The sequence below is a fragment of the Protomyctophum bolini genome (genome assembly GCF_963924005.1).
Source record: "Protomyctophum bolini genome assembly, chromosome: 6".
Lineage (NCBI taxonomy): Eukaryota > Metazoa > Chordata > Actinopteri > Myctophiformes > Myctophidae > Protomyctophum > Protomyctophum bolini.
In genome coordinates, this window is record NC_137867.1 from 36631813 (window position 1) to 36656798 (window position 24986).

Below are 24986 nucleotides of genomic sequence, written 5' to 3' on the forward strand. Positions count from 1 at the left end.
AAACATGATTTTTTTTTATTGAAACAGTTTACTGATAAATGACAGATGGTTGTCATGAAATTTTCATGTTTAATCTAAAAAAATCATGGGCTAAAAAGTCATACGTGGTACTTAACATTGAATAGCAAGAGAATCCATGCTTCGGAGCAGACACTCAATTCACAAAGAAATCAGGCAAAATGCCCTTTTGATTTCAATAAAAAATATTAAATCTTTTTTCCACTCTATCCATCTTTACATGGTACAGGTTTGTTCACTTTTTTAATAATATAAAAACGCTTAATACTGATTGTGAAACACTGGAATTAATTTACAAAACATAATAATAATTATAATATTAATAACAATAACAAACAATAATAACAATAACCATTAGATTTCAAAACAAAACAAAACAATTGAATGTGGAGGAAACCAGTTACAGCTGTTGCATTTTGGCCCACACAAACAGCAAAGTGTTTTTTTTTCTTTTTTGGAGGAAATACCAATTGGCATTTACATCTACCTGACACACAGTTACACACAAACACAGTATCAGGTCGTTGAGTATTTCTCTTTGCCATTTACAGTGTTATGGGCACAATGACAAGACACTCTAAGCATTCATGTGCCTCTGGGGCGGATCACACTCATTGACCGATCAAATCCTTTTTCCACTGTCAATCAAGTTCGGTGGGCCGACAGTGGCCCTCGTGAAAGTGCCATGCTCCTCCAGCACACAGGATAGTAAAATGATAAGTAAAAGTATAGGAACCTTTTTTAAAGTGTCTCAGCATTTAGAGGAAGGGAAAAATCTGCCAGGGGAGAGGAACTTGTATCCGTTGCCGGCAGGTAGTCTGATAGAGCGCGCGCCGGGGCTACTGCTAGTGGAAATGGTGGGAGAGGGGGCCACCTTCCTGGGGTGGTGTCCATTGGACGAGTTCTTGCTGCCCCTGTCTAAAGACTGCAGCCCCAGCTCCCGCAGCTCCAGGCTGTCTTGGGTGTCAGTAGGGGAGCAGTGGCGTGGGGACAGGTTCAGAAGGCTCAGCACATCCCTCCTGCCGGCCAGGGGCCCCGGAGCGCCGTGGATGCCCCTGACGGGACGCATGTGCTGCTGCTGCTGGGCAGCAGCGTTGGCCCAGAATGTCTTCAGATTGTGGATGGCTTGGACCTTCTCGTCGATGACCCCTCTCCTTAGACGGTCCAAGTCGGGGGTGTCAGCCGACGTGGAACAGGCAGAGCCGGTGGAGGAGTAGGACAGCGCAGGGGACGGGGCGCTGCCGGCCGGGGATTGGTGGCCTGAACTGGGGGAAATGTTGCTCGGAGACCGAGAGATGTGGCCACTGTACGGGGAACTGGGGTACTTGAGTTTGAACTGTGCGTCCAGAGTCGGAGAAGGGTGGCTGCCCTCCTTCTGGGAGGACTCAGAGACGGCAGGGCTGTTGTAGCCAGAGCTTATCTTCTGCAGGGAGGAGGAGCGGGACGGAGGTTTGGGCCTCGGGGAAGACTGAGCTCGGACGCTGGCGCTGCTGCTGGGCCGGCTGAACGCACTGGTCTCCGAGGAGCGGAAGGCGCTGCTACGAGATGCCGCCGCTCCCTCTGCCCCGGCCCGCTGCAGGCTTCCCACCGCCCGCAGATGACTCTGGGTCTCCTCCAGGATCTTCTGGGCCAGCTCCTGAGGGTCCAGAGGGACCGTCTTCTCTTCCTGGGACTTGACGGTGCTGTCCGTCTCTGTACTGGACTGATCCGACTCGCCCGTGTCGGAGCTGCTCACCTTGCCGACCTTCTGGAAGGGCGAGTTGGGGCTCGGCACCAGGCAGGTTTTGACCGGGGAGGTCGGGGTGCTGACGCTGCCCCTCGACGACACTGATACAGCATAGCCTCTCCCTGTTCCTGAACTGGACGCAGCGGACACCCCCCTGCCTCCGCGGTGATGGCGCTGGCTGTGGCCGGGCGGCAGAGGCAGGGAGTCACAGTGGCTCCCGAGTGGCTCGCTGCTGATGATGGAGAAGCCCTCGTACTCCTCCTCCTCCCCCCGGCTCCCTGCTGCCGCGGCAGCGGCCCCGTGAGGCGAGGAGCGGCTGCGGGGAACGTGAGGATGCTTGTGAACGGAGTAGTGTGCCGTGGCCCCGCTGCGCTGCCGGTGGCCGAGGAAATCGCACTCCGACTTGGAAGCGAAGCTCATAGAGGAAGCTACGGAGCTAAGGCTGTAGACAGAGATGGCGTCTGAGGCCAGATTGTCCAGGCAAGGAGGAGAGAAAGGCAGGCTGGGATATCCCATGGGCATGGGGTTCGATACAGACTGAGCAGAGGCCAGAGATTCGAGAGAAGATGAACTGTCCAGACTCAAGCGCTTGGGCAGTTCCGTTGAGTCTAAAAGAAAAAGATGAAGAAAAAACATGGTGAATAATCTAATGTACCATCATGGGACTAGTGAGATGAAGAGGATTTATGCAGATATAATGTGCATGAAGATTGGCCTATAGGCCTACATACGTTTTGTATGGTACTTACCAAATAGTGCCAGCAGAGACTGCAGAGCAAAGTGCAAGGTGCGGCGGTTGGCTAGCTTGCCTGTTTTCAATACCACCTCTTCTTGGCCAACCTCACACAGATCAAATCCTGCACACACACAAGGGGACAACAGTCGGCACTGAGATATTCATTTCACAAAAAAGGCAAAGAAAAGAAAAGAAAATGAACTGCTTATTTTTATGACTTTCTGCCCAATTGAGTCATTGCCAATTCTGCCCTCTGTAATGTACTGTGGTCCCTTGTCACTGCCAAACTCCACTTTTGGAGGCCTCGTCCTGCACCTCCGAATTCAGATTTTACAGAGGCCAGTTTCGAATTGCAGCCATCCGTAGGTGCTCTTTGAGAGTGGTTTTGAAGGAGTCAAGGGATTCACATGTCTTAATGACTGTTGGTAGGGCGTTCCACATTTTGGTGGCATAGGAGCGACGGTCATATTAGCTTCCCGTTGACTTAGCTGCTAGCACGGCAGAAAGAATACCTCGTCTCTCCTAATCCAGGGCGCTCTCCGTGGTTTTGATCTGATGGATATACTAGCGCTTCACTAGCGCTAGTATTTTTACTAGCAAAGTAAAACAAAAAAAATCTGTTTTTTTCCGGAGGCAGGAGCTCTTTCTTGTTCAGTGCATCAGACCCTTGTTTGGTCTTTTCCTACCCACATGTCGCCAGGTGTGCAAGAAAGAGACTTGCTTTAAATCTCTTAAAATGCACAGCCGTGTGAAGTGCGGGGCGCTCTGCATCGTACATCATCATGAGGGAAAATAGACACTATGAAGTAAAATTGTCCATTCATTGTCAATGGGAATTTAATGTTTGTGTAGGACAACGTTTGTGCACATACTGTACAGCTGGACATAGGAGGGGCTAGCGCCCCTCAAAAATACCCAAAATAGGTGCTCTAAAATAAAAGAAATAAAAGTGTGTGTGTGTGTGTGTGTGTGTGTGTGTGTGTGTGTGTGTGTGCGCGCGCGCGCGTGCGTGCGTGCGTGTCTGTCTTTGGACGGTTCTCACCTAGGGCAGCCAGAAATTCATGACAACCTGGCAGTCGCCATAGCTGGACACTAATGGACACCTGAATGGGCAGCAAGGAGAAGTCCTGCTCTTTCTCTCCTGTCTGTAGTTGGACTAGCACCTGGTGGAGCTGGGGGAGAGAGAGAGGGGGGGGGATAAAGTGAGTGAGTAAATAATTACAGTTGGAAGTAACTTGACATGGTGACACGACTGATGGTTATAATGCATTTGCTTGGTGTGAAACTTGAACAGAAACCAAGACAATCAAAGAGGAAAAACCTGATTCGGTTTGTTGCTTCTGAAATGAAAAGCTCCGAAAAGTAATGATATCATCTTTCCCGGGGTACAACTAAGTTCAAAATCTCGTAGCAGCAAAATAATCGGAGGCTTGAGCGTTAACAACTAAAGAGCCTTTGACTGTGAAGCTATAAAGGGGTTTTTCAACTTTAATCTCCCCATCCTGCCCTGCGGGGGTTTACACATTGCCTCAGGAACAAGTTGCCCCTTTTATTTGAGGATTATTTGGCTTGGAACAGAGACACCTCTGTAAGAGTGACGTGTATGCCAGCCTGCTTCTGTCTCCTTGTTTCTTCACGATCATGAACGGTTTGTTTTAATCCCCCTGGGTCACCCTGAAACATTCCCCTGACCCTGAGTGAACCGTCCGTGGCTGTGTAATCTCGCCGATCTCTCTAACTGCGGGAGCTAGCGGTGGAATGGAAAACTCTGGAAAAAATCACTTCAAAAGGCAACTATTTCTACAACTGCATTGTACTGCATGCAAGACAGCGGAGCGACATTAGACATCAAAGCATATTCTGAAACAATTCATGCGGTTCATATTGTTTAAATATGCAGTTTCTCAGTAGGAGGAAGATGGAGAGAGGTGGGGTTGGGTGGGGTGGAGTGGAGTGGGATGAAGAGATGCATGGGGTGGGTCAGGGCACACTTACCATAGCCACCATATTTTTAACAGCCTTCAGAGCGCAGGTTAGGGGCAGGGGAGAGAGAATAGGCTTTTTAATTGCATGCATTACAGGCCATTCACAAAGGAAAGGGTTCACGTTAACACAGGAAGGAACACAGTTAACACAGAATGCTGTTGTGGAATATGTTATCATCAAGTGATTTAAACAATATTACACGAGAGGGTGTGCTTTACAGTCATCAATGCACACCTGTCTTGCTATCGGCTCGTTCCGTAAGCAGCGCAGAAGTGCCATTTATGACGGTAAAGCACGACCCTTGAGTGTAATATTGCGATTATACAACAGTTAACCTTAAAAAAAACACGTCAACTCAATTTCATTATAACTAAGATATTCGCTAAAACATGTTTAATGACAGATGTAGCCACTACAACCGAAAATGTCCCTAGAAAATCGCGAGACTCAGCACAGCTGATTTTTATGTTTTGATTAGGTGTTCCATCATGCTCGTTTGAAGCACGGTGTATGTGTGTGTGTGTGTTTACCAAACTTTGTATGCATAGTGCCATTAGGCCATTAAGGCCACACAAGTACCTCCACTACTACAACGTTTTCACAGGACGTTTTACTAATATAACTTTAACTTTATAATGGAAGTCAAAAGGGCTTAGTTTGTGCAGAAACCGTGCCCAAATTTGGAGTCATACATCATGGATATGTCATAGATGATTGATGTTACAGACTGAAGTCTGAGATGGAGATCTTTGGCTTATATTCCACGAGCTGAAAACGCAACACTAAAGTGGTACCATATTAGCTTACCCAGCGTTGTTGTTGCGGTTATTGAGTTGACAATGTGTTGCTTTGCAATACAGTATGTGTCGATCAGTGTTTCAGCCTGGTTATTGCCTGGTTGAAATATGTTCTCTCTCTCCCTCCCTCCCTCCCTCCCCTCCCCACACTCCATCCAATGCTGAGCAAGTTTTGTATACTGTGCTGTATGTTAAATTACATTATGAGGCACAATAATCCCTAATCTCCTACTAATCGCACACCACTTCAATGCAAGCATGTGACAACAAACTTAAGCAACATACAGTTAATTCTCCGCCATCATGAGCTATACAGGGGAACAAGACCCCAATTGTTGGTGAGACTTTGTACACGCTTCGTTTGTAGACATTTCAACTCAGATTAAGCCATAGCTTTAGCCTCCACGGTGTGCGACGGTGCCTAACCAGTCCTGACATACTTGCAACCCAGCTATCTGGGTAGAACACCGATGCTTTGTTCTGCCTCGCACCGGCTTATCAACTCAAAGAAAAATGTGGGCAGGGTTTGCCTTCCATAGTTCTGAACACAAGCGTCAATTGCTTGACTTTTGAAGTAAAGACCAAAGTGAGTTGTATGAGACTTAATAATGTGGTGCTACAGTATGTGATGCTGCGTGGCGGTGCAGTGCAGTGCAGTGCAGGGGAGGGGAGGGGAGGGGAGGGGAGGGGGCCTACCCGGTTGATGAGCTGCTCTCCTGCCTCTGAAGCTGTGATGAGTTTGCACAGAGCCTGGAGAGCTGGGGGCGGCAGGCCTGGGGGATGCCATCAAAGAAACACTTCATTATTCGTACAGTATACAGACTCTGCATTCTTTATGACCCAAGTGGTACAAAGCCTAAGCAGGTGCATTCATAATGTGGTAATACCGTATGAAAGCCGGTTTAGAGGACCAAGGGAGAAGAAGAAGCTATTATCGTGAAAAGAAAACTCTTAATGACAAGATGTAATATCTCATGGACCTATTATCTGCTTACATAATATAGAGCTAACTGAAGCTGTCCACACGCCTGTGCAATTTTGGCCATGTTTGTTGAGAACAATGGTTTAAGGTTTGAAGGAGGGAACCACTAACTATGAGCCAATCCACGGGTCCATGGAGGTTCAAGGCTCTGATGAAGTTTGGGGTCATAATCGCGTCGTCTGATAATCAGGCTGTCACGAGGCAGAGTGGTGTCACAACTCTATTCCCAGGTTGCATTTTGTACAGTGTTAAATGGGCTGGTCTGCGTGCCTCGACACCTCGTCGTTCAACATTCACACAATATAGCGGTGGAAAAAGCTTCACATCACACGTCGCCTGATAAGGCTAATTAGTGTTGTAGTCGAACCCACCTAAAGCGAGTCCATCATCATTTTTAGACCACAGTCGAGATCATGAATTTCACAATGCCACGAATGCCCGGTCCTTCATTGCCACCCCCAGTTCCTGCTTACTGATGCATGTGTCCCTAGCGATGACATCAGGGAACGACAGTTTTCTACCTCGGGTCTGCTTTGAGACAGGACTCCAGAGAAGAAGGGAAGATATAACCTCATTGTCAGCTCTGTAGCAGTGGCCGGCAAACTGTGTTCTTCTGGATCGGACTAGTGAAGAAACACGGGGAAGGTTGCCGTATATTAGATTAGTCGATGGGTGGCTCTTCCAAGACAGATTTTGAGCTCTCATTAGAAGGCGGGTGTAAGTGCCATCCAACCGTTTCTCTAGTTTCTTTGAAATGTCTCGGAGAGTCGAAGCCATAGAGTAGAATCGGCTCAACGGTCGTCCTAAATATTTTTACTGTTAACATCTTACTAAGCTGGGATGACCAGATCTTATGCATGTCATTGCAGGCTGACCAGGCCATACCGTTCCTAGTTTGAAAGTCCTTTTGGGAAGAAGATATATATGAACCCAAATACTTGTAGTCATCAACCTGTTTCAGAGGAGTGTTGTTAAGTGTTTTTATAATGTGGTTATTGTTGGATTTGCATATATTTACGTATTCAGTCTTCGTCTTGTTGAGATAAAGACCAACACAGTTGGAGGCCTGCTCAAGAGACTGAAGCGATTCTAAGTCAAGACCAAGTCTGGAGGGGGTCGAGATCGAGTCGAGACCAAGACCGACGGGAGGCGAGACCGAGTCGAGACCGAGACCAGATTTATTTTTATTCACATTAATTGGTACAGAAAACGCGAGAGCAGGCAGGCTCTTCATCTATACTCCGCTACTTTATTATTAATTATTAAAAATAATGAACATTCATTTTGTGCAAATCTTTGAATATATATGTTTTACTCAAATGGTTGCTATTGGAGGTCTCTGGCACAACATATTTTCAGATGGGGGTCCAAGGCCAAATACAAAAAGTTTGAGAAACAAAATAAGTCTTTTCATGGTTGTGTTTTGTCTGATCTGATCTGTAACATTTACACAACGTGTAGTACCCAGGAGTGGTGGTGCTGCACTGCTGCAGCCGGTCTGATCTATAACGGCATCGCTTACAGCAGTACGGGTCTCAAAGTGGGGTCTGGGACCCCCAGGGGTCCTTGAGGGAGTTTCAGGGAGTCCCTATAAATGATAGATAGGAACCAAATGGACCCTTATGGGTCAGAGAGTGTACTCAGAGAGTGTACAATTGATTTTACAATATATCAATTTTGGTCCCAGAGATAGAAATGCCATTAAATGGGGGCCAGTAGCCTAAAAATGTCCCTTATGGGGGTCCTTGGCATATCTTATTCAAATGGGGGTCCGCGTGCTACTAAGTGTCCAATGTCCATTTGGGGGTCCTTGACATGAAAAGGTGTGAGAACGTACCCAGCAGTGACTGCAGGGTGGTGCTGCACTGCTGCAGCCGGTCCCCGGGGTCCGCCGTGGGGAAGAAGACTGCGGCGGGGATGGCGGGCGGCGCCGTGGAGTCCAGGCGGAAGCCCACGGCCGTCAGCAGGGCCTGCCAGCCGGGCACGCCGCCCACCTTGTTCTCCACGCTCTGCTGGGACGTGTACATGGAGTTACGCTGGCCGTTCTGGATGCGCTGCAGGGACTTCTCCACCTGCAGACAGAGAGAGAGAGAGAGAGAGAGAGAGGGAGAGAGAGAGACAGAGAGCCGGCCCAGGAGAGCATGTGTGTGAGTCACCATTGGCACTATCCGTGTGTGTGTGTGTGTGTGTGTGTGTGTGTGTGTGTGTGTGTGTGTGTGTGTGTGTGTGTGTGTGTGTGTGTGTGCGTGCGTGCGTGTGGCAGGCTGTGTGCCTTCATGCACAAGCGTGCGCGTGTTAGTGCTGTATATACATCAAAGCCAGCCACAGATAGAAACTGAGGTTAATTAGGATGAGGAGATCTGTATGCCTGTACGTGTGTTTGAATGGTTCTGTAATGAACCTGGCGTCTGTTACTGTAGGTGTCATTATCAGCTATTTCTCCCTATTAACACATAGACTGCTACAGGTTCTAGCGGACCCTGGCTTACTGGTGCTGAAGGCTTAACATGGGCTTTTTGAACTTTTTGGGGGGCCCACAGCGAGGGGCCTCTTATAGCGAGAATCACAATCGCATAAATAAAAAGAAAGCCCAACTTGTCCACTTCAATTTAAAAAAGAAAATTATGATTCTACCATCTTCCATTCTGGAGATATTGACCTTTTTCTAACACCTGCTTTTGCCTGCACGCTGCTTGTGAAAAAAAACAACAGAGATATGGAGGCCTGAAGTTGACAGACATTTCAGTTCAGTTTTTTTAGTTCAAAAGACCGATATAAAATTGAGCACAAATAATATCCTATACAAACCATATACCGAATGAAAGCCCTGAATGTCTACTTTTAGGAGGAAAACAGTACACATTGTACACATATACAGTTTGTCACTAATTGGCTATTGAATGCAGCTTGCGCCCACCAGAGAACTTTAGAGAAGGCATGGACCCGAAGAACTATTATTCACAAAATAAGGCCTATAGCGACATGTACATACTATATACCGTATGAAACAGTAGACTCTCTGCTTTCATAAGAAAAATACCACCCAGAAAAATCACACCCCTGTGAAGTGAGCAGTGCAATTGCACTGCTCACTTCACAGGGGTGTGATTTTTATTATTATTACAGTATTAGTATTTTTCTTATGAAAGCAGAGAGTCGACTGTTTCATACGGTATATAGTATGTACATGTCGCTATAGGCCTTATTTTGTGAATAATAGTTATTCAGGCCCATGCCATCTCTAAAGTTCTCTGAAAAAGATAATTTTAGAGAGCATGGACCTAACAACTAAATATTCACAAAATAAGGCCTATAGCGACATGTACATACTATATACCGTATGAAACAGAATACTCTCTGCTTTCATAAGAAAAATACTAATACTGTAATAATAATAGAAATCACACCCCAGTGAAGTGAGCAGTGCAATGTTGCACTGCTCACTTCACAACATTGCACTGCTCACTTCACAGGGGTGTGATTTTTATTATTACGAGTAAGACGCGCGAACGCGGAAGGCGAACGCAGATCGTAAATTGCAATAACAATTAGAATAAATTACAGACATGATCTGCAGGGTGTCATAGTTAGTGCTTGGACCACGCCAGCTCCATATATGGTCACAAAAGACGCCATCACACTCATGTCACCATGACTCAGCCATAACCATATAAGGAGTCCCCAAAGCAGGACCACGCCATCACACTCATGTCACCATGACTCACAAATCACTCAGCTCCATATATGGGCACAAAAGGGCCAGGTCCACATATACAGTAAGCGGGACAGACAGACACACACACACACACACACACACACACACACAGACAGACAGACAGACAGACAGACAGACGTGATCTGCTAGGTCTCATAGTAAGTGCTCATTGCATTCGCAATTACAGTATTAGTTTTTTTCTTATGAAAGCAGAGAGTCTTGATGCACATTATCTGATCATAAAACGGACTTGGAAACTTTCTTCAATCGTAGCCCCATATGTGCCCTCTCCCTACGCTCATTGAACTCATTCTGTGATTCGAGCTACAAACAATCGCAGTAACGGGGGGGGGGGGGGCAACTAGGCTTTGAGGAAATGATCTTGCATAATCAACATTATTGTCGATTGTCGTGTGCCGCTCCAAACATGTCCAGACATACCACTAACCTCATCGATCCAGTCTCGCGTATCTATAAGGTGAGACGCGAGACTGGATCGGATTGTGTCTGGACATGTTTGGGAAAAAAAACAAGAAAAACAACGAGATGGATGCGGCAGAAGCAGCACGTCAACGTATTTGGAAGAAAAAAAACGAGAAAGCACCACCTGTCGTTGCAAGACAAACACCCGTATGTTGCTGATAGACAGATAATAATCGATCCGATTTTGTCCTGCCGTTCATTTTATCACATTAGGTGCAGGGCAGGCTGCTCGACGGTGAGTTTATAATAGCCTGTTGTAACGAGAAAGATTGGATGGTTGGATGCGAGCAGCGCAGCGCGAGCAGCGCAGCAGCAGCAGCAGTACGGCTTGCGATCAGCGACCAACGTATCATGGCGGGCCCTCGATAATGATGTGCAATCTGTCCATGACTAACTCCACATGTGTCTGGCAAACGTTACGTTATGAAATCAAATGCCGATCGTTGCAGGTTTATATACGGGCAGAGAGCAAATCGCGTTGTATCTTGTTCCGAGAATGAGAGTGGGGGGGGAACTGCCAATGCGATCCAAGAGGAAGAGACCCCCCCCCCCACCATTCTCCCTCGGGAGAAACCATGTAGAAACAGGAGGGGAGGGGGAATCGAGTGTATTCACACAAACAAGAGCATTGTCCCATCCATTTTAGATCCCCTGACATCTGCGTTGGTCTATGCCGGACGGCCGTCTCCATTACGTTGTACGTCCTCGCATAGACCAACCAATAGGCGGTGCCAGACGCTTCTCAGACCAACACCTCTTTTCAGCAGGGGGGGGTTTTAACTCTTTTTAGAGCCGATCGGTGTTACATTATGAGTTGTCCGGGCGCAAATATAGTTGAACTAAAGTAATCAATAAAAAAACGTTTTTTGGACCATAAAACGTATAAAAACGTTATGCGCTTCTTGCGCTTGGCTATAATAAAACGTTTAAAAACGCTTTCAGCATTCTATGAGTTAAGTCACATGCGTGCAAGCGAGCGAGCGGGTGTGTGTGCGTGCGTGCGTGCGTGTGTGCGTGCATGGCGCGTGCGTGCGTGCGTGCCACGTGCGTGCGTGTGTGCACATGCACGAATGTCTCACCAGGTGGAGTAGTACTCTGAGGGCATCCCGTGCTCGATCCGGATACTGCAGGATCTCAGCCAGAGCCTGGCCAATCAGGGACGAGGGGCTGTTCAGTTTGACGTCATTGCCAATCAGCATATACCCTGGACAAAAACAAAACAAAATAAACTTTATTCAAATGTTTGAAGCTTAAATGCTGACATAAGTGGTTGACAATACTCAAGTTTTTACTCGTTGCATGTGCAACTGTTTACATGGAACCTGAATAAAAGTATCCTCGTTCCTCAATTGTTTACATGGACAAACTTGTGGAAAATAATGCATGTATTCCAAACTATGAGTAGTGTTCGGAATAAAGTGTTAACTTTAATTTTTATTCTGTATTGTGGAGTGCCAAGTGGAATATACAGTATCTGTCCATGTAAAGGCAGCCATGTCTCTAACCTGCCCAGTTGGAGGGGTGCGAGTACTGCTTGCTGCTCTGGACGGTCTTCATGGCGTCCGCCAGCGCGGCGCTGGCCTTGGTGCCGTTGAGCAAGGCGGTGTAGAGCGCATGGACGAAGACCTTGGAGGCGGCGACGGGCACGGGCCACAACGACACCAGAACGCACTGAGCCCCGGCTGCCAGGAAGGCCCTGGTGAGACCCACCACGCCGTCCGCTGTCACCTTGCTGCTCGACTCCTGGTACGACCTGCATGTGCGTGCGCACGCACACACACACACACACACACACACACACACACACACACACACACACACACACACACACACACCTTTGTATTAGTGTGGAAGACGCAAGAAAATATTATTGCTTTCAATTCCACATGACCTAAGAGGTTGTGACTTTAGCCACTTAATAAACCCAATATAATACATTGTAGAGCAGAGTCCCTCAGGGCTCCATAGCAGTGTCGTTTCTGTTTTCAATCTACATTAAATATCTTCGAGAATAACCAATGGACAAGTTTGTGAGCTATTTTCAGCAAAGGTTTTCCCAGAATAATACGTAAGCTGGGGTTTAAGTGGTTAAGCATTATTTCTTATAATAACAATAGCTACAGTAAATATATGACAGGGAGGACACTCATGCACGCCATTAGACTGTTGTGTTATTTGCAGGCTATAGCGGTCAGAAATAGCTTAGTGCAGCTTTAAACATTCTAGGCATGTCTTACCCTCGCGTAGCCAGCCTTCATCTGCCTTTGCAATTCAAATTGACCCAGGCAGATTAAGTCTGGCCTCTCTCAATTGTGGGAGGACGCGAAGTAGGGTAGTACCAACCAAATTAGGCTGGAACCAGGCCATAACCAACCAACATAGCAGTAAACATTTGTGCCCGTACTGGCTAAATATGGCATTAAAAAATGTTTTTTGTTTTTAGGGTAACTGTTGTGTTGTGGCGGTTCCACGATCTCCCCCAGTCCCAGGCCCCCTGTGTCCCCACTGAGATGAACTAAACCCGGGTTAAAAGTTCATGGTGACGGCCTGGGAGCCCCAGAGCGCTCAGTCAAGCGCGCTGCGCTGCTATGATTGGTTCTAGGTCTAACCAATAGAGTCCGTTTGAATCTTTTTGTAACCGGCCCTTGGAAAAAGGAGAGAGACTAATATCCACGCAGTATGGCTATGCAAGGCTAGTCTTACCCCAGTACCACCAGTTTGACAGGCAGCCTCAGGTCCAGTATATCTTACCCCAGTACCACCAGTTTGACAGGCAGACTCAGGTCCAGTATATCTTACCCCAGTACCACCAGTTTGACAGGCAGCCTCAGGTCCAGTATATCTTACCCCAGTACCACCAGTTTGACAGGCAGCCTCAGGTCCAGTATATCTTACCCCAGTACCACCAGTTTGACAGGCAGCCTCAGGTCCAGTATATCGGCCGCAGTGAGCAGGAACTCCTGCAGTGGAGGACTGTCACAGATGCTGCCGGCGTCGCTGCTGTCGTCCTGCATGTGGAGAGACTCCGGGATGTTGTAGCTGCTTCCGAATGAGCCCTTCCTGCCTCGCCCGCCGCTGCCTCTCCTCCCGCCTCCGGCCCCCCTACCCGCCGTCCCGACCCCTCCTACGCCGCCGCCCGTGCCGCCGCCGGGCACGCTCTCCGGGTTGGGCGTTAGCACCAGAGCGGCCAGCTTCCAGGAGATGTGCGTGGCGAAGTGGGCACATTCGGCCTGCGTGAGGGCACTCATGACTCTCTCCTTGGTGGCGACAGGGCCGGCCAGGGGCTGGCAGCCCAGGAGCTCTGCCACCATGAGGGCCTCCTCTTCGGCCGAGGGCATGGGACCCCACAGCCAGCGGTCCATGACAGGGGACGGCAGCCGAGGGTTGCCCACCACAGCCGCCATAGAGACACCGCCACACGGAGCCGGCCCCGGGCGCCGCGAGTGAGGCTGGGGGGGGGGTCATGAGTATGAGTAAGCGATAAAGCGGTAGTCGCACACATTTATCCTAATATAAATTGAAATCACCTAAGCATACATAGCTTGCTGTTTGGCATAAATGGAAATAAAAAATATATTTCCGTGAACAGAAATGGATATCGGGAAGTGTAGTTACAGACTCTATAATAGCATTCGGAGATTGTGGAATAGTTGTCTAGGTGAACATGCAATTTGCAGGAACAGCTGGCATACTTCAACGTAACATAAGGAACGAGCTCGAATGAAGTCTATGAGCATAAACATTGTTTTTAATTTTTATCAGAGAACAATTTTTCATCATTACAATTCAGAACAAATTGTGTTACGATAATACATATACAAGGAAGAGTCACATTCACATCCAAAACCTGAGGAGGCCAGGTGCTGGATTACAATTGGTACACGAAAAGAAGAAGAAATATGTCCACGTTTTGAATCAAACTGGTCTTCCTCGGGCAGAGGAAGCATTGATCAAGGGAATGGCTCTACGCACACAGAAGACCTCTTCCTACTTCCTGGGCCCCTCCCCTACTTTCTTCACAGGTGTTACCGATGATACTAATTAAGGCTTTGTTCCATTTAGTGTACAGGAGTTCTCAAACCATTTCAAGGACCCCAATAACTCTGAGAGTTACAGACCTGTCCATGTGGAACCCACTCAAGGACACTTTGAGACCCACTGGTGTAGCCAGGTTTCCAGTGAGCCAACATGCACAATAGCAGCACCCTGACTCTGTTTGACGAGACTGGAACAACCAAGCCCCCAGAACGACTGTCCAACGTTAAAGCTGCCACTACCTACTGGCCAAAACTGGAACTGCAGCACGTTCATGGAGGTGGATGGACGTTCAGTGACGTCATGTGCGTAATGCCATGTGCGTAACGCAACTTCCGCTCGCTCGAGCCATTGAGTTATAATGGTACTTCCGGCAGTCTCCCGGGTGCTTCAAAACGCCACTGAGCAACTTCTATTGAAATGAATAGCTGGGGGCGGGGCTGTCGCTCCCGGTCCGCATGCACTCTATCCTTTATAACTCTATAAGAACAACAGAGCCGTCATTAGTATCATCGGTAGCACAAAGTTTTTTTCCAAAAGGGCGTGTATGCATAGAGCCCATTCCACGTCATCACAACAACACAGGTAAATCATCATCAGAGATCTGAACGAGACGTGAGCGACAGACCAACCTTGGAGCTGGCGCCCAGGCCGTGGATGGAGGGCACGGCGATGAGGCTGAAGCGCTCGTACAGGTACTCGTTGGAGGAGCTTCCCTTCAGCAGGGCGAAGGGGATGAGGTACAGCTCCCCTTCCAGCACCATCACCAGCTGCCTGTGTCTGCCCACGGGCCCACTGGAGTGCATCAGACCCTGGGCACACAACAACATACAGTTAATACCACCACGAGCTGCCTGTGTCTGCCCACGGGCCCACTGGAGTGCATCAGACCCTGGGCACACAACAACATACAGTTAATACCACCACGAGCTGCCTGTGTCTGCCCACGGGCCCACTGGAGTGCATCAGACCCTTCATGAGCACATAGCACACAGCTAACACTGTCTGTGTCTGCCCACGGGCACACTGGAGTGCATGCATTATAAGTATGTTTATAACCCATTATGGGATACCAAAAAACTAATCTTAGCCCCACATATTCCCACACAACACAACAGTGGTCCCCAAGGTGATTCTTAAGGCCTATTCATATTCCAGTCTTAGGTGATAAGCTGACCGGTGGTTAGTAAAAACAGAGAGATTTGTTTGGGTGAGCGCTGAGCGGTGAGTCGCTTAATAACAACACAGCGGCGTGACGTCATGTTGTAGTTTTCGGTGGTCACCTTAACCCATTCTGGGCGGGATTCCCTTTTGGTGTTAGCACTATATATGTTATGCTTTAGCTATTGAAAAATAGCAGATCTACAAGCTCATAGCGCGCCACCGAGTGGCGCGCTACGAGCTTGTAGGTCTGCTATTTTTGAAAAATCAAAGAACGACTGACATAGAAACATAGCTTATTCAGAAAACTGTCAGGATTTAGAAGACATTTTTAGAATCTGATCTCAGGTCAGAACGGGTTAACACGTATGAATAGGCCTTTAGTCAACAGGGTGTTGGTCCCTGGTTCCCAATCAGTTGAGAACCCCATCATGGAGGCAGTACTCACCCCCTCCATCGGAGCGATGAGCAGGTCGTACAGGGCCCGCAGGGGGGGCTTGCTGAGGTTGCTGGAGCGCCGGGGCAGGGAGGAACAGCCGTCCTTGGCCGGCGACACAGTGTTGCTGAAGAGGCTGGTCATACTCTGACAGCTCCTGCACACGAGCACAGCACAACACGCAAAAGAAAACTGTGAGAACACACAAGGTGTAAGAGCCATTTCTTTGCTGGTTGGTTTGTTTCTACTTTTGATGACGTCACCTAAAGGGCGCGTGGTCAAGGCCAAGGTTGGCCAGGTTATTTAATCATGTCTCAATGAAGCACAGGTGTTGCCGACGTGGAGGCAAACGGTTTTTTGACTGTGAGGAGGAGGGCTGGGGGTTGTTTTCCGTTTCGCTGACTGTTGATTTATTTATTTGTATAAGCTTAAGTTACAGTGAATAAGTATACCGTAATTTCTTTTGAACTCAGTGAACATTTTGGACACACATCTAAAGTTGACCATCGGTGTCGAGCAACCAGTAGCCAAAGTACAGGGACTTTGATGCTACACAAAAAAAAATCCACTCTGCAGCCGTACCACTTCCTGCTGTTAAAACACACTGGAGATGTAGTACGTTTTCAGTTTGCCATTGCCTCTACGTCCAGACACTGACTCGTCTGTCCTATCATCATATAAAAAGTTGGTGTTCAGATGTATTGAAGCAGGATTTTTCATATTCATATTTCCAGACATTCAATTACAAGCTATGCAATTCAGCCTTGCTGAGCCGGGTTTTACGCTGTGCTTGTAGACCGGAGAGAGATATCTCGACCTTCAATCGAAAACAAAAACAAATGCAAAATCCAGGAGCAATTGTCATCGACCGAACGTAATATTCCAGCCAATACACCTCGCTGTGATGGGAGGAAAGGTTTATGAAGGTAGTAGGGAGCAGACCGACTGGACCGTGACCAGAACACTGGCCTTACGACTACATTTCTAAATGAAACACACGAGTAAAAAACACGGTTCTCTCATTACCAGGAAACACCATCTTGATATTGATCCAAAGGCATTTATTTAGGAGCATTTTCATTTGTCTCTAGGTGTTTTCCATGCTACAAAAAAAAGAAGAAAAAAACAAACAGATTTTGCCATTAAAAGTTGTACAACGACATCTAATCTAATCTAAATGTCCTTATGATTTAATGTATCCCCGGGGCATGCAGGCCAGGGGAATGAGACTCTGGACTGCATTCTGCAAACAAATTACAATGATTGCACGTAAATAAACGAGTATTGCGTTATCAGACCCCTCCCACCACCACGAAGCTGTACAACATCACGCTAGCCGTTAATGAGATCTGGAACAGTGCTGAAGAAGTAGCCTAGTTGATGGCTGCTTGCTGCATCGTGTTGCATCAGATATGGCTTCTGGTAAAGATGCAAACACGGATCACAGCAGTTCCTGTGGGCTGTGTGTGGATAACACACTGCGGCAGGAAAGGAGCGGCTGAACCCACTCAATCCTTGTGGATCATCTTTCTCTGTCGTGACAGATGCTCCCGTGTCTGTCAGTGCCATAGACTAGGAGGTATAGAATGTGACAATGTGCAACCATAACGGATGTCCTTAACCAGCAGCATAGAAGCAGGATGAATGGCCCCTCTTTGAGCTTATGTGTCAATGGCTGGTTCACAAAAGAGGCACTCCCGTCCCCAGTAGTAGCAGCAGTGTGAGAAGGAAATATGACGTCGTCCCACTGGTGTCCACTAGATGGTGCTATGATACCGCGTGGAGATCTGTAAGTTGGGCTTTGTGTGGCGTGAAAAGCAATGAAGCCGAGCAGAATGAGAGAGGTGAGCGACTCCTCTTCCATCACTCTCTCTACTAAACCAGCTTGTGTCCTGATAAGGACCGATTGTACACACACACACACACACACACACACAAACCAGGACATTTCCCAGTCGATGCTAAAGGAGATAGCGATGCTCTGTAATGCATTGTAAATGAGTGTGCCGCAGCCATCTCTGTGTCTTTCCCTCTTTCCTGAGTTCCTGAACTAAACAGCAACACGTTGAGCGCTTGCCGTTCTACATTCAGCCAGCCCTGCTGTATACAAATGGGGTCTCCGCTGTGTCGACAGAAAAGACTGACAGCTCCCTACCAGGGCTGAGACACACGCCACGGTGAAAAGCTATGGTAATGGTGGCCCAGTGTTGTGTGCACACAGAGACTAGAGAGAGAGAGAGAGGGAGCTTTATGGGCACACTTGTCACTGTTCTCCATCTGCTGCTGCACCCACAGTCTCCTCCAGGCTTCTGCCCCTGCCAACAGACATCCATCCTGCCCTCCTGCTTGCCCTAGGCCACGGGCACCCCTCCAACCTCCCAATGCTCTCTCTCTCCCAGAGTCGTCTCCCTCTCTCTCCCACTCTCTCTCTCCAGGGCTTTGGCATGGGCTGCCACAGGAAAGCAAACAGCCATTTGTTAGCCTGACAAGAGGAGCGGTGAAGAGAGAGAGACAGAGACAGAGAGAGAGAGAGAGAGAGAGAGAGAGAGAGAGAGGGGGTGTGAGTGTGTGAGTGTGTGTGTGTGTGTGTGTGTGTGTGTGTGTGTGTGTGTGTGTGTGTGTGTGTGTGTGTGTGTGTGTGTGTGTGTGTGTGTGTGTGTGTGTGTGTGCGCGCGCGCGCGTACATGTCTTGTATGTGTCAAGTGCAGAAGGAGACGAAGGCATTCAAGGCAAGAAAAGACTAAAGGAGCTCTGGAGACTGCGTGGGGGGGCGGGGTCCCCGGCTGGCTGCTTTTGGATTTGGGTCGAATGCTCAGCTGAGTTAAAGCAGTGGTGGTTCCCAAACAAGTGTGCTGCCGAGGCCCAGTGGTGTGCTGTGAGACTGCCGAGGCACAGTGGTGTGCTGTGAGACTGAGGCCCAGTGGTGTGCTGTGAGACTGAGGCCCAGTGGTGTGCTGTGAGACTGAGGCCCAGTGGTGTGCTGTGAGACTGAGGCCCAGTGGTGTGCTGTGAGACTGAGGCCCAGTGGTGTGCTGTGAGACTGAGGCCCAGTGGTGTGCTGTGAGACTGAGGCCCAGTGGTGTGCTGTGAGACTGAGGCCCAGTGGTGTGCTGTGAGACTGAGGCCCAGTGGTGTGCTGTGAGACTGAGGCCCAGTGGTGTGCTGTGAGACTGAGGCCCAGTGGTGTGCTGTGAGACTGCCGAGTCTCAAGTCCAGGTGTGCCTTGGGATTGTGTGACAACCACACATTTTCTTTTATTTAAGTGTCACGCTTCCAAGGAAGCCCAGCCCATATGGACTTACAGGACACTTTTACTTACATTTGACATAAACAATGAACCGACATGACAGTTCACAAACAACAATGAATAACCAACTAAATCCACCCAAGATTCTTACATGGCAGATTACATAATTATAATTATACAACATAAAATAAAATACACCATAAAATAAAATACACCATTGGGCATACTAGAAAAAAGTTATGAATTTAATTTAGCCTACTAAATCAGTACTCTGTGCACACTAATTTCCCAATACAGAAGCAATTTGTATAGCCTAAACGAAAAGTAATTTCAACTTTCAACCTGCTGTCTCAATTATGTACATGTCATAATAGGTGAGAATCATTTTAGATATCGTTGCTGTTGGATAAGAAACCTCTTATCTCCATATTTAAACGTTTTGTGTTTCCTTGGTAAATTACTACTTGATCATCCTAGTACAGCTTCACACAAAAGCATCAAAAGAAGCAGAATTGCAAGCTTGTTTAACCCATTCTGACCTGAGATCAGATTCATACGAGGTTTCCACTGGACACACACTGGTCTGATTAACCCATTCTGACCTGAGATCAGATTCTAAAAATGTCAGTCGTTCTTCGAATTTTTCAAAAATAGCAGACCTACAAGCTCGTATCGCGCCACTCGGTGGCGCGATATGAGCTTGTAGATCTGCTATTTTTCAATAGCTAAAGCATAACATGATGCCAACACCAAAATGGGTGCCCGGTCAGAATGGGTTAACAATTCTTCTACATTCTCAATTGTGTAGACTTCTTGTAAGTAATGCAGATGTTTAACATAATTTAACTCTTATTTTCTAAATAACTCTTATTTTAAAAATCTTTATAAAATCTGTATAAAATGAAACCAAATGGACCCGGGAGGGTCCATTTGGTTTCATTTTACACTCAAAGATCTATAAGGGTCTCTTTAGTTACCAGCTTTCCATCATTTGTCTGGGGACCACCTGGAACCCCCTGAAGGACCACTGGTGGTCCCCGGACCACTGGTTGAAAACCACTGCTGAAAAGTAACAGTATTGGACATATATGAGGTTTCCACCAGACACAGACAGAGACGATAGGCTATTTTCGCTGTGAATACAGGTGAGAAATGTTGACCTGCCCACTGGTGTGCCTCAAGTTCACACAAGCTTGCAAACCACTGAGTTAAACAGCCAGGGTGGAGGAGGTGTGATAAAGGTGGACCTACTTGGCTCCCAAGCCACAACGGCGTTCCAACTTTTCCAAGCTAACCCGATTCCCCTAATCTGCTATACGTAACAAGCTGGAAGCCACTGGGAGTCCTTGGCAATGATAAGTGGAAATCTTGTTTCTGCACATGTTTGCTGACACCTGCATTTAGGTTCTCCAGAAATACTCATTATTCTGTCAGAGCAAGTGAAAAAAATGCATTTATTTAGAATTTAAGGGAGCTAGACATACAACTGGCCTTGAAGGAGTTTTTAGTGCATTATAGTAGTTGACCACTGACATTTAGCATCGACTAGAAGGCAGTGTTTCACAATGGTGATGTCCCTATTTTGGACATTAAATGTATGTGAATTGTGAATACAACAATGTATAAATCTCTATCTACAAGCTCAAAATGTGCAACGCGTTGTGAGCTTGTAAATTGGCTATTTTTCAACTCGTCATACCACAAATAGTATCTGTATGGGATCCAAGTGGTTGAATGAAGGATTATCAATGATAATATTAGACAAGCGGATCCCACACAGACGACCTTCGCACGTACATTGTTCTCACACCTTCCTCTTGGCAAACCGCCGTCGCTGGATCGGCGCTGTGCAGACATTCTCTCTCGCTTTGATGGAATAACTCAATTGTCTTAATTGTGTGGCTAATTACGGGAACACTACAACCACTCTAACCCCCGATACCCGCGCTCACTGAAACACCAGCGAGCAGGAGAATAGATAAGGGAAAGTGAAATAAAGGCGAGCCTGAATATTCAAACCCCATGATGTATGACTTAAAATGACAATGAGCTTTTCTCCGTCTCTCCGCCCGCTTTGGCGTCTACGACAGATGATAGAGTAGGCTCCTATTAAAGCACGGGGAGCTTTATAAGTGGAGATATTTTTTTGGAGGGAGGAAGGAGAGGGGGGGACACATGAATGAGGGGATTATTACCGACAACCCATTAAAGGGGCTTAATGAGAACCGAGACTCAATTAATGCTGGAATTACCCCCTCATCAAAGAGCAGCTCAACTGTGGACGAGGACATCGAAATGTGACCCAGGCACAGCATGCGCACGCACGCGCACATGCGCGCACACACATGAGCGTACGTGCACACACACACACACACACATACACACACACACACACACACACACTCACACACACACGCACGATTTCCATTACCGGGCAATTAGTACAATGTAAACACATATTGTGCACACACAAAATCCTAAAGTAGCGCTCTTACCCTGACACGGATAATATGCACACTAAACACAAATCTGTACTGCAAACACAAATAGACAGTAATGTAGGCGAAATACAAATAGGTCATGGCAGTATAAAATAGGACCCTCATCTCTTCTTGACACAGGGACACACAGACACAGGGACACACAGACACAGACACAGGGACACACAGACACAGGGACATACAGACACAGACACAGGGACACACAGACACAGGGACACACAGACACAGACACAGGGACACACAGACACAGGGACATACAGACACAGGGACACAGACACACAGACACAGTGACACACAAACACAGGGACATACAGACACAGGGACATACAGACACAGGGACACAGACACACAGCCACAGGGACACAGACACACACATACACACAGAGACACAGACACAGGAACACACAGACACACAGCCACAGACACACAGCCACAGACACACACATACACAGGGACACAGGGACACACAGACACAGGAACACACAGGGACAGGGAAACAGAAACACACAGACACAGACAAAGGGACACACAGACACAGGGACACACAGACACAGACAAAGCGACACACAGACACAGGGACACACAGACACACAGACACAGGGACACAGGGACACACAGACAGACTCACACACACAGGGACACACAGACACAGACACACACACAGACACAGGGACACAGACAGACACAGGGACACACAGACACAGACACACACAGACACAGGGACACACAGACACAGGGACACACAGGGACACACAGACACAGGGACACACAGACACAGGGACACACAGACACAGGGACACACAGACACAGACACACAGACACAGACACACACAGACACAGGGACACACAGACACAGGGACACACAGACACAGGGACACAGACACAGGGACACACAGACACAGGGACACAGACACAGGGGCACACAGACACAGGGACACACAGACATACATAGACACAGGGACACACAGACACAGGGACACAGACACAGGGACACACAGACACAGGGACACACAGACACAGGGACACAGACACAGGGACACACAGACACAGGGACACAGACACAGGGACACACAGACACAGGGACACAGACACAGGGACACACAGACACAGGGACACAGACACACACAGACACATGGACACACAGACACAGGGACACAGGGACACACAGACACAGGGACACACAGACACAGGGACACACGGACACACAGACACAGGGACACACAGACACAGGGACACACAGACACAGGGACACACAGACACAGGGACACAGGGACGTCATGCCAGTGCTGTCAGAGTGGGCGGCTGATAAGGGCTTTAACAGCTTGGCTCTACTCAGGCGATTTTAATAAGGAGGATTCACGTGGCTCTTCTATGCTGGCTAAACAATGGAGAAAAGAATCCTTTCACCAGGAGCCACAATGCCCCCAAATCTCCTTACCTATGCAGATCACTCCCCCCCCCCTTCTTTCTTTATTTTCTTTGTGTAAATATGGGCAAAGAGTTTTCGCCTCCCCGTGAGGCCCTCAGAGGATAAACTCAGGTTCCTCATCATCGCAACAGAATGTATTGAAAATCAGAATCGGAATCAGAAAGTCCGAATTTATTTTCGAGGGGGTCCTATACACATAAGTAAAACAACACACGAATACACAATTTGTATTCGAATACACAATACACATTACATTAAAATAAAATGTGTGTGTACAATACAAATACACAAATACACTTGTGCACATGCAGTTAGCTTGCTCACCATCTCCCACCCGCAGCCTCTCACCTGTTGAAGAGGTTGTTTCTCGACACCATGCGCAGGAAGCCCGTGGGGTCAGTGACCGAGTTCAGTTTGTTGTTGAGCTCCTCGAACTGCTGGTCCAACAGGTCTCCGGCCTCGCTCTCCGTCTCGCTGCTGGAGCAACCCCTGGAGGAGAAACACAGGCAGAGAAACATTTACAATGTAGACCCCTGGAGGAGAAACACAGGCAGAGAAACATTTACAATGTAGACCCCTGGAGGAGAAACACAGGCAGAGGAACATTTACAATGTAGACCCCTGGAGGAGAAACACAGGCAGAGAAACATTTACAATGTAGACCCCTGGAGGAGAAACACAGGCAGAGGAACATTTACAATGTAGACCCCTGGAGGAGAAACACAGGCAGAGAAACATTTACAATGTAGACCCCTGGAGGAGAAAATGCTGCAGCAGCAGAAGGTCTGTGAATTAAGCCTTGGCTGCATGTCTCAATAGAAAAGCAGGTATACCAAGTACAACCACCACAGTTGTGTTAGTTACAGGCTGATTGTATTAATCGTATACACATTGACTTATTTGAAAATAGTACATCAACAAGCTCACAACGTGTCGCAATGCGAGGCTTGTTGATCTGCTCTTTTCAGTGAAAAGTTGACGGTTTCTTTATTGTAATCTTACTCTTCCTATGAATGTTTCTTGCAGTACTTCCAATGCCCGGTACCTGTAACTTAAACTGCTGTGCCGTCTCTGGCGCCTGGATTCCCCCCCCCCCCCCCCCCCCCGCGGGATAAATAAAGGCATCTTAACTATCCGTCTATAAACACGTCCTCATTTCCCAGGCGTGCATGTGGTCCAAGTTCCTGACAGTATCAAGTGGAGTCAAATCCTCTCATTGTGATGAGGCTGACGCTCCCCCAGTCAGTGGGGAGTCTATTGTACCATCATCATCATCATCATCATCATCATCCACCACTGCTATACTCCAACACCACTTCATCTACAGTACGTTGTCCCATCTCCCAGCCTCGCCCATCTCTCACTGCTCCATTCCGTGTCTCCTTCCCGCTCACGCCGGGTCGAGTACAAACCCTAGTGGGCGCCATGGGAAATCTCACTCTCTACTTTCTAATTATTTCTCGTTTTCTCAAGCATCTCGTCTCTCATCTCCTCCGAGGTCCTTCTCCCATGAGCTCACTCTGTCCATACAGCCCTAGTGAATAGGAGATAAACTACAGGAATAGCAGCAACAGCAGCAGCAGAGATCTCCATTTTATTTTGATTGGAGCTTTTTTCTGCTTCATTCGGTGACAAAGCCGATGTCAGGGAGGGCAGTGAGGAGGAAGGTTGGCATGGCGTGCCACACAGAGTCGGAGCCAGGACACCGCGGTTATTTATTCAGTGAATTAAACC

At 47.8% G+C, this 24986-nt stretch overlaps 1 protein-coding gene across 4 annotated transcripts in view; it reads right to left on the minus strand.

Moving 5' to 3' along the window:
* The window catches only part of ttc28 (tetratricopeptide repeat domain 28), a 304979-nt gene continuing 279993 nt past the window's right edge, over window positions 1-24986 (minus strand). For all 4 annotated transcript variants that reach the window (XM_080765021.1, XM_080765022.1, XM_080765023.1 and 1 more), the window contains 11 exons: window positions 23601-23741; window positions 16088-16232; window positions 15111-15290; window positions 13339-13892; window positions 11949-12196; window positions 11523-11647; window positions 8083-8317; window positions 5960-6036; window positions 3523-3652; window positions 2494-2601; window positions 1-2352 (listed from right to left, as the gene is read on the minus strand). In XM_080765021.1, coding sequence (XP_080621147.1) covers window positions 770-2352; window positions 2494-2601; window positions 3523-3652; window positions 5960-6036; window positions 8083-8317; window positions 11523-11647; window positions 11949-12196; window positions 13339-13892; window positions 15111-15290; window positions 16088-16232; window positions 23601-23741 — 3526 coding nt within the window. In that variant the 3' untranslated portion in view covers window positions 1-769. The remainder of the gene's footprint in view (window positions 2353-2493; window positions 2602-3522; window positions 3653-5959; window positions 6037-8082; window positions 8318-11522; window positions 11648-11948; window positions 12197-13338; window positions 13893-15110; window positions 15291-16087; window positions 16233-23600; window positions 23742-24986) is intronic.